The sequence below is a fragment of the Strigops habroptila genome, chromosome 2 (assembly GCF_004027225.2).
Source record: "Strigops habroptila isolate Jane chromosome 2, bStrHab1.2.pri, whole genome shotgun sequence".
Taxonomy (NCBI): domain Eukaryota; kingdom Metazoa; phylum Chordata; class Aves; order Psittaciformes; family Psittacidae; genus Strigops; species Strigops habroptila.
Window position 1 is genome coordinate 97,079,084 of NC_044278.2, and position 18,002 is coordinate 97,097,085.

At 47.5% G+C, this 18,002-nt stretch overlaps 1 protein-coding gene across 1 annotated transcript in view; it reads left to right on the forward strand.

Annotated features, from left to right (window-relative positions):
- The first annotated feature begins 8,339 nt into the window (after nucleotides 1-8,339).
- Nucleotides 8,340-18,002, forward strand: part of LHFPL6 (LHFPL tetraspan subfamily member 6) — a 142,207-nt gene continuing 132,544 nt past the window's right edge. The window contains exons 1-2 of the mRNA XM_030472797.1: nucleotides 8,340-9,407; nucleotides 11,802-12,362. Coding sequence (XP_030328657.1) covers nucleotides 11,978-12,362 — 385 coding nt within the window. The 5' untranslated portion in view covers nucleotides 8,340-9,407; nucleotides 11,802-11,977. The remainder of the gene's footprint in view (nucleotides 9,408-11,801; nucleotides 12,363-18,002) is intronic.

Below are 18,002 nucleotides of genomic sequence, written 5' to 3' on the forward strand. Positions count from 1 at the left end.
TAGAGCTGCAGTGGATAAAAATAACTTGTTACTTAACAGCTGATACTGGTCGCAGTCACTGCAGATGAGTTGCAAACAATTTCTCTGCAAAGATCTGCTCACCTCCAGAAGAAATGTGTTTAAGCCTGTAGTTTCTAGCTGAAATTACCTGCCACCCCTTTCTGGTGGTCATTTCTACCTTCATGACATTATTACATGACTGGCATCCGCATGATTGGTGCACTGGAAGCACCCAATGTTCTCAAGTGAAGGCAAGGATCACAGGAAGCAACCTTGTTTCTAAACTTCGACTCCTCTGGTGTACATTTATTAATTTTCAATCTGAAATAGTGGGGCTGGAATGAGCCTGGGCACCTCTGCCAAGAGCAGGCATCTTGGTGGTGACCTAGCCTGTCCCGGACCCTGCCAGGTGGCTGCAGGACAGCTGGCAAGAGCATGGTGATGGTCTGCCTGCAGTAAAATGCAGAGGGAGGACGGCTCAGCCTTGCCACCCTGGGTGATGCAGCTGTCAGATGGCTGGATGGTACTGATGTCACTGTGATAACATTAGATGGAAAAAGCGTTGTGCCTTTCACTGCTCAGATGAGAGTTTGGCCAACATAGGAGCTCTGTGTCATCTGCTGCAGCCAAGGAGGTTGTTTTGGCTGCTGTATGGCATGGCTTCAACAGCTTTGTGAAGCACTCACATTACCTGGCACAAGCTCAAGGAGCATTTCCAGCAACCTCCAATTACAGCATTAATTACAAAAGACTATAAGTTCTCCAGTAGAGGCCCCAAGCTTCCTTTGCATGCAAACTAGCACAGACTTTCTTGTCCATGCAGGTAGAGCTCTCTTCAGAATATCATCAGCCTGTTTACACATCACCCATCATTGTCAACTTCCCTTAAACAATGAGACATTAAAACATTGTTGTGCATGCAGAGAGCATGCCTTTCAAAAAGCAAATGTCATGTTGAATGAACTGCCAATCTGGAGGTTTTGAAAGGATATTTTAATGTTAATTTTGATGATCAGTGGCTTCTTTCTACTTCTGTCCCATACTAGCCTTTTATGTGATACCTCTAGAATCCTAATAATACTGACACGGTCACACCTTAAAGAGAAGCATCAGGTGCCTTAACCAACTTGCAGATCGCAGATTGCAGCGCTAACTGGCAGAAATTAGCAGATTGTCTTCAAGCGATATTTGTGCCTCACTGTGGAAAGCTTATGGCAAGAAATGCCCATGCTGGCCTGGAGCTAGGCTTTCCTTTCACAGGTCAAAAAGCAGATTATTTTGCCACTCTACTAATGATGTGATTGCTGACCCACGTCTGATATAGGAAGCTCTGAATACTAGGTGGCCTGAATCTCCTCCCGTCTTCATTTTGAATACCTTAAGACTTAAAGACAAAATTAAGTACTTATGGTGGGACACATCTCACCAGTCTTCTACTATGTAAAGGTCAGAGGTGAAGCCCATAGCTAACCATCCTATCAGAGGAGTCAAACAAAGGCACTTTCAGAAGGCCTCATCCTGAGATTCCTGCCTAGTCCTCTGCACTAGCTTCATAGAAAACCTGTATGATGGGCCATTGACTAGACACTTAATTTTTTTTTTACCCTTAATGGTCTGACTGTGGCTTTTGACTTCTCTGCAAATAATACTAAGTGTATGTCCCAGCTTCTGTGCTGCAGAAATGAAATATTGTGCTTGAATCCTGGTTTAAGCCTAGACTCTCCTTATGCATATGGGGAAGGGGGTTTATTTTACAATTAAATAAATAAAATGTCTTATTTTCACAGTAAAATGATCCACTCGGTGCCTGAAGGCATGTGACATGTCATCAAGATATATATATTTTTGGGTGACATATCATGGACTTCTCAGCTGCAAAGGTAGACCTGCCCAAGGGCTAGTTTGATTTTTGCACCTGAAACAGAAAAACTTTTAGATTTTCATTCATAAATCAATGATGCAGTCCAGTTCATACCTGCTACTTCTGTTTCCTCTTCTCCTCTGCCTCCTTTCTTTATTCATTTTGTCATCTCCTCTCCAGTTTCTCATGCAAATTTGTCTCTCAGAGGTATGTGTTTCACTCTGTCAGAGATATGCCTACTTGGGATGCATTACTCACCTTCTCAGATACCAATATTAATCCAATTTTCTTTTAGCATGATGGGATTTGGACACAATTTCTATTATCAGTAGCGGAGATATTATGCCAGCATACCACCATGGGGATATCGGCTTGTGTTTGATTCATGGAAATGAATAGTTGTTTTATGGGAGACTTGCATGTGAGCAGGAATATGTGTATTGAGCTCCATACTTCAAAGTGTTGGACACTGGCTTGAAGATGTGCTTAAGCACTTGGTGATTCATGCCCAGAGTTTCTGTGTTTTACATGGTTGAACCAAAGTTCCTTTCTTTTTTCAGTCACTGAAGTTAACAGAAGCATTCATGGATGGGTATTGCAGTGTAAATTAGAAGAAACAAGATGGTTGCAAAGAGGAAAGACAACTCTCACTGCATCAGAGAGGAAGGATGCATTGCCTTCCTGAATTTGCCCTCCTTACCACTGCCTCAGCCCCATTCTGCCTCATTTTCCTCTAGACGGTTAAAGGACCCCAGCAATGGGCAGTTCTTTAATGTGCAGAGCTACCACAGAGTCCTCTCTTCTCAAATGTGAAAGTGGCTTAGCAAATAACTACCTTCTCTAAGGACAGCTTATGGTGTATATTTGAGTGAAGGAATTTTTATTTAAAAAAAAAATAGTCCATGGTTTAATGGGTAATTTCCCTTGAAAATGGTAAACTGCAAATTAAATGGCAAAAAGCAATTAATTATTGAAATGATAATATCCTTATAAAGGTTAAGAGGTAATATAAATGAAGTTCCTGTGAGCACATTAATGGAATTACTATCTTCTGCCTTATAAGTGGCAACTGTAACAACCTTGCTAATTAGATATTTCATCAGGAAAAGGAATATTGAAATATGTAGTTATATTGCAAAAGCACAATCTATGACTAGGTTATTTTGCTACAACATAATACAGAGAGAACCCTTCAACATGCAGCGAAGAGCTCTTCCCAGAGCACGCAGCTTTTGGTAGAAACAAGAAACGAATGCACTTGAACGACATAGGAAGAACAACTTCTAATTTGAAGGAAAACACGAGTCAAAGCAAAAGATTTAACACAGACACACAGACCAAGATACACCTCTTTTCAGCTCACTGGAGCCTCCTGTGAGCACAAGCATGGCCAGAACATGATTCGACTCACTGTAGCTGAATAGGTACCTGTTGCTCCCCAGGCATAGGTAGCCTGGGCTCTACAACCCAGTCTGGGTCCCAGGTACTCCCTGTGCAGTATCTTTAATATATGGAGGTATATATGTATAATACATAAATGCATACCCATGTAGGAATATGAATGCTATATATGCTGGATTTTCTGATGACAAGTCTTTTAGAAAGCTTAAAAAAAATGAGCTTAGTTCTTCCCCTACTGAGAACGTTTCAGACGTTGATACATGGCAAAGTGGGCACTGTTTGTGTTTCAGCTGACAAGAGATGGCGTTCCAATTTTCCTGTGAATGAATCTGTGCCAGATGCAGAGGTTCCCCCTGCATGGAACCACCTGAGAGCTGTACGAACCTCAGGGTGTGATGGGGAGGAAATGAGCATCTGCTTGTGGAACAAGTTGGCCTTTGTCCCCAAAAAGAGAATTTTAATCTTTCCTTTCTAAAAACCCCAGAAATCATTAGCCTCATCCTTGGGAATGTGATCTAATATAGTGACCTAGATGCAAATGATTGCTAGAGCTCAGGGGGAGAAGCAGCTCAGCTCCAGTTTTGCGGCAAAAGGCTGGGGAGAGGAACATGGCACTGCCTTCCATCCCCTTCTCAGATACACACAGTTTATGCAAACTGTGACATTAAAGTCACCGTTGCAGGTTCTGCAAATGCACCTCTGGAAACTCAAGATAATGGCACAGGGCTATTAGAAATCACTCAAACTTTGTGTAAAACAGAAACAAGCTCTGCTCTCTGCCCCCACTTTTCATGCACACACCTTTGCAGCCCACATCAAATGCTTCAGCAGGGAGAAAGAACAAATCCCCTGCCATTTCCACGGGGCCCAGGGGGTGCGAAGCCTCCCTGTGCTTGCAGGCTGGCCTGCCCCTCTTTCCCCCACTGCTCCGTGCCCTCCTTGTCCTGGCCGGCCAGCGAGTGCCGCTCGAGCAGCACCGTGCTCCGCTCTAGCCTCTGCTGCGCCGGGCAGCCCACAGGGATAACCTGAGGAGCAGCCCGCTTCTGGCCCTGGTTTTAAACCATGACTCTCAGCTGAAAGCTGATCCCTAACTGAGGCTTTGAATTAAAAAGAAAATTCTTCTTCCTATTGCATGTGTCCTTAAAAAATCTTTTTTCTCCAAACACACATGCCACAAAATGCAAGAAAACACTGTGGCAATGCCTGCTTGTGGCACATTCCCCACATCTTTATTTAAGGGAAGAATGACAGATGTTCCCCTGGTAAATAAGATGCCACAATTAAATTATTTGTATTGGTTCAATATGCACAGAAAATATGCTGCCAGTTTCTTACTGGGAAATCACTCATTCATCATCCAGACATTCCTTATTTTTCAAAGTCCACTTGGGAACAGTGGAAATCTAGGATTAAAATCATCCACATGTTTTTCCTGAGTTTCTGCAGGACTAAGCCAATTCCTTGTTGAAAGAGGACAGGTCTGGGACCTGTCATCTCAGAGCTGTCACCTTGGCAGTGTTTGGGAGGGCAGAGCAGGCATTCCTCCCTTCAGCTGCGGGGCTGGTGCAGAATAAACCTCTCCAGCCTCTCCCACAGCCACCAGGCTTAGCAGCAACAGGACACAAAAGAGATAATCAGTAGCTTGATTTGCTGTGGCTACTATTTTAGAGCCTTGCAAAACGCAGATCACCTGGTGGCTTCTATATAATAGATGATAAGTAATAATTTTATAAAGATGAAACAACATAAGGAGGGTTTTTGGCAAATAATAAAGGTTGTTTCCTTTTTCTTATGTTACACTGACGTGTTGTTTGAATGTGCATCCATTGATTAACAGAGTGATGTTAGCAACAACAGTAAGACAACTGTCCTCCAGAAATGTGTTAAATTCTGTTCATGAACTGTCAGTAATAGGATTTATAAAAATTACTACCATAAAAATAAGCACTAATCATAATGCGGTTTTGGAATGGAAGTGGAGAGATGATCTTTTGTTCAGAGGTAAGTTTTTAGGCCAGGATTCAGGTTTCGATGTCAGCCCCAAATCTCGGGAGTCTGGTTCCACCCACAGTAGAAAACATGCAATCTGTTTGACTTTGAAAAGACACCACATGGATGTGGTGACTTGAATTTGTTTTCTTACCTTCCTCGGAGAAATTTGCAGGTGTTAGACTTGTGGTTCTCTTTTTCTGCCTATTTGGTTGATTTTTTTTTTTTTTTCCAGCTGCTGGGATTGGACATATTTCAGGCAAATATATTAATTATCAGATGATTTTCCTAGCACTACTTGTCTGTTTGGTTTTTAGTGGCTGTATTTGAATAATTGGGTTGACTTTCTGTTGCTCTCAGTATGTAGCCTCAAGTCTATTGTTGTGCCTACACCTTTCTTTTTCATTTAAAATCAAGTGCAGACATGACTTGAAGATCCAGTTTTGTAAGATGCTCGGAACCATGTTGGCATGATCACTCTCCTGCAGACCACACAAGAGAAAACCAGACGGTGGCCTGCAAGATAAAAAAATCTTGGGTTTTTTTATTGTCAAAGACTAAAGAGTAAGATGGAGGTTTGGCAGCTGCTTAATTTTCCTCATGGTTTGGGAACATACATATTTCCCTATGGCATTTTATATGACAGTCTTACAGGATATGCTGTAATGAAAGAGTCTGTGGCCGAGCCTGTGATGTGTATATTAGCAAGGATTGAGTTAGGTCCGGTGATAGGATTTTCTCTCTTTATTCTGCTGCGCTGATTAGCTCCATCGAGTCTGTAGGGCCCCAGCTGTAACAGCAGCTTAGTCAATGGACTGGGGAGAAGAGAAATGGTGAAATCTATAAGCATATTTCCCTGTCTCCCTGCTAGGGTAGTTTTCTGACAGTGTATTCATGAGTGTCTGATCCAGTCTGGCTTCCAGTGGTTCCAGCAGTGGGGAATCCAGGACTCAGATTCCCTTGACCAACTCTGAAGCGTATTCTCTTAAATTTCAAAACACTAGAACCAATTTTAAAACCAGCTGCTATTTCAGTATAAACAAAATACTGGGGACCGTGACTTTTGTTATCTCTCTGCTCTGAGGAGGTCTCTCTGCTTTTGTGGTTACAAGAGAGACTGCGGATCCTGAAGCACCATGTGATAACTCCCTTTTTCTTTCCAACAGACTAGATGTGGATTGAAATATTTCAGCTAACTCTCCCAGTAAAAATACTTCTAAGCACAATGTTCCCTGAAAGGGGCAGCAAATGTTGATACAGTTGAAGCATGCTGTGTTGTAAACATTAGGGAAAAAATGGAATAGAATTTGGATGTTAACTTATACACACAATGTGTTTAATTTGTTTCTAATCAAAACAAAACCCCTTCTCTGACAGAAAATGGATTGTGAAATAAAGTTCATTTCCCTACAAGTGCCGAAGTCATGCAGACAGCTTGTGGGGGCATCAGAGACAGTTGGCAAGATAAGATGCTTCAGGAGAGATGCAGAATTCAGCGTACAGTTTCTGTGAGGGAATGCAGGATGGCAGCAGCTCAGGGAGTGAATGTAAAGGCCATATAAGGGAAGTAAATGAACTGCTGTAGAGATGCCATTAGCAAAGCAAACACTGACTTGGGGACCTTGGCATATACCATGGAAGAGATAAATTGCATGAATAAATGCATACTTGTTTGCTTCTCCCTAGGTTTACAAAGCCAGTTTTAATTGAGACACTGTTCACATGTGTGAAACAGAAGTTTTTCTGCAATTTTAATGCCAAGCCATTTCTACCCATGTCTAATCCCAATACATGCCTAATTTAGACACATTTATCACAATTTCATTATAACCAAGGCCCCTGGCCAGGGAAAGAATGTCAGACTGGATCTTTAAGCAATTGTGGGGTTAATAACAGTACTTGATTCTTCTCTTTCTTTACACCAAAAGCACAGTTCAAATGACACAACGCTAGCTTAGCATCCTTGTTTTTTCAGGCGTTGGTAAAATAAATAGGGGGAGGTAAAACACCTGACTTGAGCTGGGTGAAGGCATGCCAGTGGTAAATGAAGAGTGTCTATACTCATGAAGAAGTGCACAGCCTCCTGCAGAAGCGGAGACCTGAGAGATGGTGCGCTCTTGGGGCAGAGGCTTGGCACCAGGCAGAAAGCTGATTTGAGGGGAGAGTGCTAGAATGGTATGCTGCGGAGCAGGCTCCAGCTCTCAGCCTTGGGAAAGTCACGCCAGCTCCCTTTCTGCCTGCCACCCCGTGGGCACATCCACATTCATGTTTTGGTGTGGATCAAGGGCACGCTTTTGAAGTGAATCTCCAGATCAACCTTACCAGGCTGTGGTTTACCCAGCAATGGTGAGTACACAATGTGGGTGCAGAGGGCACTGAGGCAGAAGCCAACCACTAGGAGTGCATCTGATGTGTTCTGAGTGCTCAACAGACCCAGGCTGGAGTAAATCTGAAAACCAAAACCCTATGGAAAAGTGTGAACATATTCAGGTCCTCAGCACCAACCGATCAGATCAGACTGATCCATGTTACTCACTAATATAGGTGTATACCATGTGGATATAGTCTAGAGGTAGTCAGGTAGCATGGCTGTTTTGGGGGTACACCTTCATTGTCTTCCTTGTGAAACACATTACTGCACATATTCTAGCACTCAGCCTATATTTAACCTACTTCTTTGATTTGAAGCACTTTTCCTTACAGAATACTCTTGAAATGTTAGGATGGAAAACTCGATCTTGCTAGACACATTCCAATCCATTTTTTATCCCTTGAGAAAATACGCATTTTCAGTAGTGTTCTGATTTTAAGACTTTGCATTACAGGGGAAAATGGAAAGTCTTATTTAAAAAAAAAAAAATCCAATAAAGTGGTTTCATAATTTAATTCTGAACATGACTGTTGTTACTACTAAATGGTGTAAACACAGACTGAGTGCAATAAACCTCATTTCCATTTAGCATTAATAATATTAATGATCAGTACTTAAATCACGTACCATGTTCCAGTACTGAAGAAGAAACATTACAAAAGAGATTTTGCATGTCTGGTGCTGACATAATTTAAACCTGGCATAAAATTGTCTTCTGTGTGAAGGAATTTATTCAAGCTGCAGGGCGGAGAGGAAAAAGCCGAGTAGGAAATCTCCCTTTCTCCCAGAGGCTCTGTGTGCACCATCTCTCCTCGCCCCCAGAAGGCAACCCCTCCCCAAAACTTTCACACTGAAGACACTCTGGGAAAGGACTGGAGCTCCTGTCTCTCCGGTTGCCACAACCCAGCCGGGATGAGCTGCTGGGTGCTTTGGTCACATTATTCCCTCTGTAGACCAGGCTCCCGAACTGTTGCTATCAAAATGCTGGATCAGCAGCTCGCATGCAGACAGACAGACAGACACACGCCCACCCCCATCAGGAGATTAGCCCATATTTTCCCATGTAAGGGCTGCAGCCTTCCTCTTTCCTTCTAACACTCCTTCCCCGCCGGCTTTTTCCTCCTCTCCTCTCCTGCCCTCTCTCCCCTCTCCGGCCGCGGCTCCACCGTTCCCCGCACCCCGCAGGCAGCCGCCGAGCCGCGGCGGGCGGAGCGGAGCCCGGCGATGCCGCAGCGCTCCCGGCCGCCCCCCGACCGAGCGGCCCCGGCCGGACTCGGGGAGCCGTGACCCACCGCTCCGGTCCCCAGGAACCGAGACCCACCGCCCCAGCCCCGGCCGGACTCGGGAAGCCGGGACCCCCGCCCCACCCCGGGAGGGCTCGGGGAGACCCCATTCGCTCCCCCCCCCGTCCCCCGTTGCCTGTCCTCCGCTCCCGCCGCTCGCCCCCGGCCCCGTCCACGGCCCCGCAACAGCGCCGTCCGCGGCGGGTCCCGCCCGGGGAGGCGGTGGCGGGGGAAGGGGGAGGAGAGGCGGCGGAGTGCATTGCCTCCCGAGGAATCAAACGGGAGGAGAGAGGAACGTGCGGAGGAAGGGAGGGAAGGACGGGCCGGGCTGGGGAGGGTCCCGGTCCCGGTCCCGCCCGCGTAGGAGCGCCCGCGTCGCCTCTGCGCCGGGACCGCGGGGAGAGTCGCTTGGGGCGGCCGCCACCCGCCGGCCCCGCGCCCCGGCTCCGCGCCCATGTGCTCCCGGCAGCCGCGACGGGCACCCCCCGCGCACGGCGTGTCAGTAAGTAGCCCTTCGCCTTCCCGGCACCTTCACGGACCATCCCGGCACCCCCGTCCCCGAACCACTCCTGCTCCTCCCGGACCCCTGAACCCCCTTCCTTTCACGGACTCCTGACCTACCTCACTCCGTGCACGCTGCATCTCCTGCATGACTCCGGTTCCCTGAGCCCTCAGAACCTCCTTTCCCCTCCCCGACCCCTGCCCACCCTGCGTGGCCACATCTTCTGCACCCCTGGACCCACTGCCCCTCCCGGATCCTCTTCCCCGCTCCGGCCCGCATCCCTTGTCCGTTCCACCGGCCGCTCTGGACTCCCTTTCCCTCGCGGATCCCCAGTCCTCTCATCCCCTTGCCTTCCCGCATCCTACCCCTCCCGGGCCCCCGTTCTTCCCGGATCTCCCTGCCACCCGGACCGCTCTCCCTTCCCGGCCTCTCTGTCTTCCCGGCTCTCCGACCTCTTGCCCCCCCGGACCTCCTGTCCTCCCGGCACTTCTGGCTTCCCAGACCTTCCCCGCTCGCATCCCCCTTTCTCTCCCGGACCCCCTTACCCTCCCAGGCTGCTCCTCCCGGACCCCCTGTTCCCTCAGCCTCTTCCCCGTCCCCCCCGCTTCCACTGCCCCCAGCCCCTGCACTTCCCTCCCGCTCCCCCTCGCACCCTCCCGGCCCCGCGGGCACGGCGCCCGCTCGCCCCGCAGCCTTCCCCTCGCATCACCCCGGCGAGTTTTGGTTCCCTGCCGCCGCCTTCCGTCGGGGGGAGCCGGATCTCTCCGCCGCCCCCTCCTACCCCCGGAGGGCCGGGAGCGGGGTTTCGGGGCCGGAGGGGCGAGTCCGCCTCCCCACAGAGCGCCTGGCTGCGGGCTGGCAGCCTCCCGGGAGGCAAAGCTGCTGCCCCGCCGCACCCGGCGGGTTGTAGGGTCCTACCCCTGGAGCCTCCATGTTGTCCTTTATTTCCAGCCGTACCTCCTCCTCTGATTCAGGGAATGATCTTCTCCAAGTGCCATGACCCACTTTGCCTTAGACATGTGGTGCCGCGCCAAGACACAGGCAGATTCTTCTCCCGAGGATGCCTCTGGAGGGATGGAGGCACCCTATGCTCCTCTTCCAAGTTTTTGTTCTCAGGGTTCTGGTGTTTTGCAGGTTGAAAGGCATTTCTGTAGATCGATGTGTACTTCTTGAGTAGCAGTGTAGGCCTTTTTTAACATTATAGAATTGTTTTTCTTAGCGTTTTAAAAGTAAACAAAACTTCTGTGTGGTGCACATGCTTAATTTCACTTACAGATTCCTTCTCTACATTCCCTCCTTGTGCTGAAGTAGTATTAATTTTGTTGCCTGTACATGAATTGAATTCACTGATTGGTGTCTAATCACGCTTAGAAGAAAAAGCCCCTGTATAAATAGCTATCAGAATTAATTTGGCAGCAACTGTGAGAAATGATCATAAATTTACAAATACAGTTGGAGTAATGATCCAGGATGGATTTAAAAAGAAACACACCTCCAGCATCTGGGAAGCAGCTTGTAGGTTTCTATGGCAGTCAAATGCACTTGGTCACACTGGGACTGAGCTTAGAGGCTGGGAGTTGTCTGAGGAGGACGCAGAGGGGTTAAGGCTCCTGGGTTTGAGCTGAGAAGAGGCAAAGAAGAGAAGGAGCTGAGCTGAGTGCAAACAGGACTAGTTTGAGAGATCCATGTGTTTTAATCATATGCTGCTTGAGGCTACGTGGGGGTGAATCCAAAAGATGTGGCGATGTCTTCACCTACCAGGAGCCCACCTGAAGTTTGGGCTCCTGGCACTTCTGAACATCAAGGGATAAAAGGCTTATTTTTGCACAGGGATGGCAGCAACTTAAGGGAATGCTGGAAAAATGTCACCTCAAAAGACTTGTCTCGGGAGTGTATTGATGAGGTTTACCTCAGCCGCAAAGGTCTGATCTTGAAGTGCCTTAGGCACTGCGAGCAGTTTTGCGCCGAAGCTGTGGGGACAGGTATAATGGGAAGCACACTCCCCAGGCATCGCAGGAGGAAGGCCCGATAGCTAAGGATAAATGAACCTCGCCTTTTTTCTTTATCTGTACGGAAAGGATCAAGATGTACAGTGAACAGTGAGCAGGCAACTGCACGGGGAGCCCCTGAAGGTGGCTGCAGAGCATTCCTGGTTGCATATAGCAGCCTGTGCTGGCTGGGCTGCTTCCCACCACTGTCCCACTGACCCCAGCAGCCGGTATCACTGACAGTGGTACTAGCAGCTGCCTGCAAGGATGGGGCAGTAAATGAGATGTCTTAATGAAAAGTCCTGTAGGAAGGAAAAACACTCTGGCACGTAAACATTTATTTTTCTCTAATGTCAGTATTACTAAACTTGTATTTTTCTCCTTTTTTTGTATGTTATTTAACTAGGGACCTTTGACTTCATGATGGGAGGAAACATCCCCTTGGCTGTTAGGATCCCAGCTTCTCCCAGCGTGAGGATTTGTCAAGGCTGAGAGACTCTGGATTATCCATAAACCCCCTCTAAAACACACAGCCACCTTTTCTGTCTCCCCATCGCAAGGGGTCTTGGAGCAGATACAAAGATGGCCTCCAGCCTCACCTGTGCCGGTGTCGTCTGGGCCTTCCTCTCTTTCCTCTGTGCCGCTGCTTCCTGTGTGGGCTTCTTCATGCCCTACTGGCTCTTGGGGTCTCAGCTGGAGAAGTCGGTTTCCTTCGGCACTTTCCGGAGGTGTTCCTACCCAGTGCGGGACGAGAGCCGCCAGACGACCGTGATGGTGGAGCAGTGTGGTCGCTACGCCTCCTTCCAGGCCATCCCGAGTGCTGAGTGGAGGATCTGCACAGTGGTGACGGGCCTGGGCTGTGGCCTGCTCCTCTTGGTGGCCCTCACGGCGCTCATGGGCTGCTGCGTGTCCGAGCTTATCTCCAGGACCGTGGGCAGGGTGGCAGGAGGCATCCAGTTCCTGGGGGGTAAGTGCTCATGTGGGGAGGAGATGAGGGTGTCCATGTGGAGACTCCACTGATGCTCGGGCACGAGGAGGGGGTGAGTCAAACTTTCTGCTGGCGAGGGAGACCACTTGGCTCCCTTGATGGTTGAGCTGGTTATCTGGATGTGGCCCAGAGACACAGCCACCTTTGGTCACTCTCTTGTGCTTAAATCCCTGCCTGGCCATTGTACAGCCTTTGAGAGTTGCATGGCAAGTTGACTTCTGTGGGCCAGCATCTTCGCGGTGGTTTTGTAGGCTGTAGTTTACAGCAGAGCTCAGTCGGGATGGCAGTACCTGGAGAAGCGATGGGGCTGCAAAGCCCTGCGGAGCATTATGGCTAACACAGCAGAGGAGAGGCTGTGTTAAGTGGGAACATCTCTTCTTTCTCCTTACTCCCTCCATCCCTGGCAGAGCTCCCTCCGCCACTGCTCTCTGCTGCTCCGTGGATCTGGCAAAAAGTCTGTGGCCCAGGCTTGAATTGGGGGATTGTTTATCTCTGGTGGGGATGTCCTACCATCTTCCAGGAGGAGCCCTGCCGGGCTGCCTGACCCATGCTGCCTGCTGATGGTGCCACACGTTTGTTGAGTCCATGGGCCAGACAGTGCGTGAGAGAATTACCTTCCCTCCTTTTTTTAGCTTGTAATTGTATGGAGTATTTGTAACTGTGGAGTATTGTAACTGTGAAGTATTTGAAGAGTACGAGACAATAAACAGGATCCTCAAGTGTGTTTTTTATAGGGCAGTTTTCCCAGTAAATCATCACTCTCTTGTCATCGGTGACATGCAGCTCACTGGCACTCGCTTTCACCTGGTGCAAGTGCTCCACCATCCCTGTGTGCTTGCCTCTGTAAAGGGATGTGTTTCCCTGAGCTCTGGGTGCAGGTGCCAGTATTCTGGGTGTCCTGCAGTGTCCAGTCCCAGCCAGGGACCCTGACTTATGTCCTACAGGAGAAGGCTACAGAGGGACCCCCACCTCCTGCCCCTCCAAACAGAAACTTGCCCACAAGGGCAGTGTGGATACATCCCGAGCCTCCAGCCCCAAGGAAGCACAGGACAAAAACTCCACTACTGTCCAGCTCAGGGCAGACAAACGAGGAGAGGAAAGGGGCCTGTGCCAAGCCTCCAGCTGGGCGATGCCAGCGCAGTTCACTCCTGGCCATGGGGAGCTCTGCCTCCAACTTTTTGGGTAGTTTCTGCACTTCAGAGCAACACAACCCTAGCACTTCACCCTTCCCTCAGCTTTGCGATCCACAGACATTCCTGTGTTTAATCTGGCTGACAATTTGAAAGTGCAGCAGCTGCTGGAGAGTTAACTCGCTGGGAGCTATAGCTTCTTGAAGCCTGCTCCATTATACAATCCAGCCGGTCAGCCAGGAGATGGAGAGGATTTTCTGTTCAATGACACTCTGCAAGCCCACTTGGTCTGGCTATTTTCACTCAGAGCCGTCACAGGCTTGTGCTACAACCACCCCCTCTTTCCAACTGCTGGCTTGGCTCGTCTGGTTTTGAGTTTAGCTCTTTCCTCTCTCATGGCGGTGCTCCCCTGCCAGCCCATGGAGTGGGGCTGGCTGTGCCTGTGTCTGCTGACAGCCATCCCAGCAGACACAGCAGCTGCAGCGGGGCTCCCCATGGTGTGGTGTGGGCTGTATGTATGCACCCTTCTCCGCGGCTGGATGGTGGCTCCTGTGCAGGGAGGTGAGAGGTCCCTTCAGACCCCACCATATCCACCCCCAGAGCTTGTCCCAGCTGACCAGGCAGCATTCCATCCTGCCTGGAAGGGTGTGAGCAGGCAGTGCTTGTCCTCCGTAGGTGACAATTCAAAGAAATGTGAACTTGTGATACAAAAAGAAAATTGCCAACAACTTTGCTTACAGTTCAGAAATTAGTTACACAGCATGTCTAATTTTCTCCTCTACTGGCTTTTATGGTTGTCTCTCATTTCACTCAGCACTGCTGGAACTGTGTATGAAACGAACAAAGAGAGAACCTGTCAATTCTTAACCTGCTTAAAACCCAGCTGTGGGGACATGAGGGAGAGGCCAGGTATTGAAAGCCAATAATTTGGATGAGCTGAAGGGACATATTAGGATAAAGATCAGATCCGTACATCCTTGATCAGATTCATAGCTGCTATAAATTAGTATAGTGTCATCGTTTAAATGACATGACTACATTTATTCAGATGTCTAACACAAGCACTATAATTATTAGGTTGTTTTATGTCAAGATAGCCACAAGCTGCTCATTTTATTTACTAACCAGGAATGCCAACTCTTTGTTCCCCATACTACAGCTGTAGGTTTAGTTATATACCACAATGTGTGCTTTGAATATGGCTCACTGGCAGTACAGTGACTGTCTTTTTAATTGGCCTCCACTTGGAGATCTAACCAAATAAACCCCTCAAATATATATATATATTTTTTTTTTGATAGGGGGAAAGAACGCCCTCCTGTCTTTATATGAAGAAAAAAGCCTGGGGTAATAAGCAGCCCACTGAGTGATACTATTAATTCATCCTTCATGTTAGGGCAAGAAGATGGCCTGGCAGTTTCACTTTCTTTTTGTGTGAGTCACCTGCACCAGGACCCTGCTGTTGCTCCTGTTCTAGTGGTGGAGGATGAGCGTTGGAATAAACTCTTGAAGTTAGAAACCAGTATAAAGACATGCTCAGGATAGCTAGTTTATGGTGTAGTAGTGTTTCATTAGTTTAGGATCCAAGTAATTTTCTCAACATGATTTACAGACATGGACTTGGTGAGGAACTAAGCCGATTGATGACAGAGTGTTTGTGGGAGGCCCAAAAGTGGGTAAGATGTGCAAGCCCCTGAAGCTGTGGTGACGCAAAGCACTAAGGCTGCTAAAACTAACTTATTCCAACACTGGAAGCATTTTTACTGCTGGGAAGAGGTGGCAGAGAGGTTTGCTTACCGCAGAGCTGGTAAGCAAACAGCCCGATCCTTTCCTTCTAGCAGTGTGAGGGAGTAGTAACATCCAAGTAGGTCAGTGGAATAACACCTGTATAAAGGCAGTGCAGCCCGCACTAGCGAAATGGTGCCAAGGTTTTACAGCTGGGATTTCCCCAAGTTGTACGTGGCAACTCATGGGAGTAAATTATTCATGAGTGCTTATACCATAAATCTGCTCTTCTCATAAAAATTGAATGGCAGAACCTGCAAGAACTGCTGCTCCACACAGAGTCAGAACGACTCTTTAGATATTGTTTGATCTTACACACTTAGTCTATATTTGCTATTTCAGATAATCCTGGCTACAGAGCATGCATGTATTTTAAGATGACTCTGGGATGATACACGCTGAGTTTCTGTTCCTACTAGGAAGATTGCATCATAGACTTTTCCTCCCATTTGCAATTATGGGAACCGCTTCCTTTCCCATGCATGATCACGTGGCAGCTCTGTAGTCATTACAGCAATTGCTTAGATGAAAAACAATGCTAATTTTAGCTTTTTCTAAGGCAATTTGGTGGTGGGCAACAAGAAGTAGGTGACACCCCAAAGCCAGCCATTTCTGCAATGGCTGTCAGTGTCTGCAGTCCATAGCTGGCAAACTGCTGCTGTCTCAGAACATGCTTCATGGATATCTCTGTTGGATTGCTTCAAAGAACTGACAACTGAGGTGAAAGTTATGCTGTCTGTAACCTCTTGAGGGCACAGTTATGTAGATGGATACAGTCTTCACTGATAGCAGTAAGTGCAGTGTTTCCAGCTGGTTTCCTTTGAATGTTTGGAAGGCTGAGGCATATATAATGTAGCTAGAACAGATTGCAAGGAAATGCATCTTTGTCCACAACTATTGAGGGCATGACAGCAGGAAGTGAAGTTTAACAAATCTATGGCAAATTTGAGCCTGTAATTACCGATTCATTCTTTTCATAGTGCCATGGCAAGTCAATTCCACTCAAGCGGGGAGACAGGAAATCTGCAGGTAGATAGCTCAGATATGACATTCTAGTTTGGTGAATAGTTTTGCTCTCTGAATGCAGAGCAATGATTTTAAGAACAGAGCAATAATTTTAAGAACATAATGAACTTAAAGCTTAGCCAGTTTTATGAGAGGCAGTAGATCAAAAGACACAAGTATTGCAAGGATGGTCAATTTAAAGAGCGTTATGCTGGCAAGGTGAAGCTTTTCATTAAAATGGTCAGCACACAGGAATTATAGATGAAATCTGCGCTAGCTCAGGACTCCCTTTGGCTGTGTAGGGCAGCTAAGCCAAGCTCAGAGGGGTATGAACTGAAGGGAACACAGCATGTAACGATCTGCTGACTTAGACATCTCTCTGAACCTCACACTTTGGCCCTGATTCTGAGCGGCATGTGAGAAGTGAGCCCTCTCTGTGATTACTGGGTAGCCATGGGGTTTGTACTGTCAACTTTAGTACTGATCTCTCATTGATTGTGCTCAAGTAAAGCACAAGTTTTGCTACTCCCTTCAGTAAACGAGCGAAGTGTTCAGCAGTGCCTTCATTTCCTCTCATTACCTTGTTTCCCTTGTGTCTTATGGGACTGCTGGAACTTCTGAAAATATGGTTGAATTGCTGGGTAGAAAATCTGGAGAGCTCTTGCAGTAGGGGGTGGTGAAAGGAGCATTTGGTTATTTGAGAAAGGGGGTCACGAATCCTAACTACTTCTGATTTTGTCTCAGAAAAAAATGTGGCCTTCTGGAAAAAGCTCTTAACACCACATGAAATCACAGCAGAATCCTTCTCCAAGTGTCCTATGCCAATAGCAGCCATAATTGTTCCCATCTCCCATAGGGTGCTCAGAACAAGTGTTTGCTGGGTGAAGAGGGCAGAAGAATAAGGAGCGCTCCATTAAGATAAGGAGAATGTCTAGTGTGGGGTGTTCGCTTTGTGTTGTCAGTGATGAAATCTCAAAGAAAGCCTTTGAGATTTTGGGCTGGAGATTTTAAAAAGACAGATACAAAGGAGATCTGCAAGTCATTAACATTAATGGCTGAATCTGACTCTACGTTGAGGTCTAAAATGTAGGAGGCAGAGAAGAGCACTAGGTCATAGCACTATGGGACCATGAAGGGAAGCTCTTCCTCGAAGGAAATGCTTGGGAAACAGTTAAAGAAGTAAAAAAAGGCTCTTGAGAGAGAGTCACTGAACCTAAGTCATGTTTCAAGAAACATGGCTGGCAGTCAGAGACAACCCGTAGGTCAATTGTGGTTCTTAGACTGGCAAAGAAAAAGTGGTTAGGGGCTTTGGTGAGGTTAGTTCTAGTTGACTACAGGGATGAGAAACTCTTCGGAAAGGTTTTTGTGGAACTGCAGGCAGTGACCAGTAATCATTATTCTGTCTGACAGCTGAATTGGGACTCTCTGCTTTCTGCTTGGAAAACTAAGGTCAGGATCATTTTCTGCCTATCGGGAGAAAATGTAAGTGAGAAGAGCCTTCCTGGGGACAGGGAAGATCTGAGATGGTCAAGAGACTTCCGGGAAGGAAACAGTTACCCCAGACTTTTTTGCAGTTCCCCCAAGCCTCTCTCATCCATTTCTCCCATCTATACACATTCTTCCTAACTCTTCCTGAAATTTGCAGCTGAAAAAAACCCCAGGCATGAAAACATGCAAAAATGGCCTTTTAGTTCTTTCA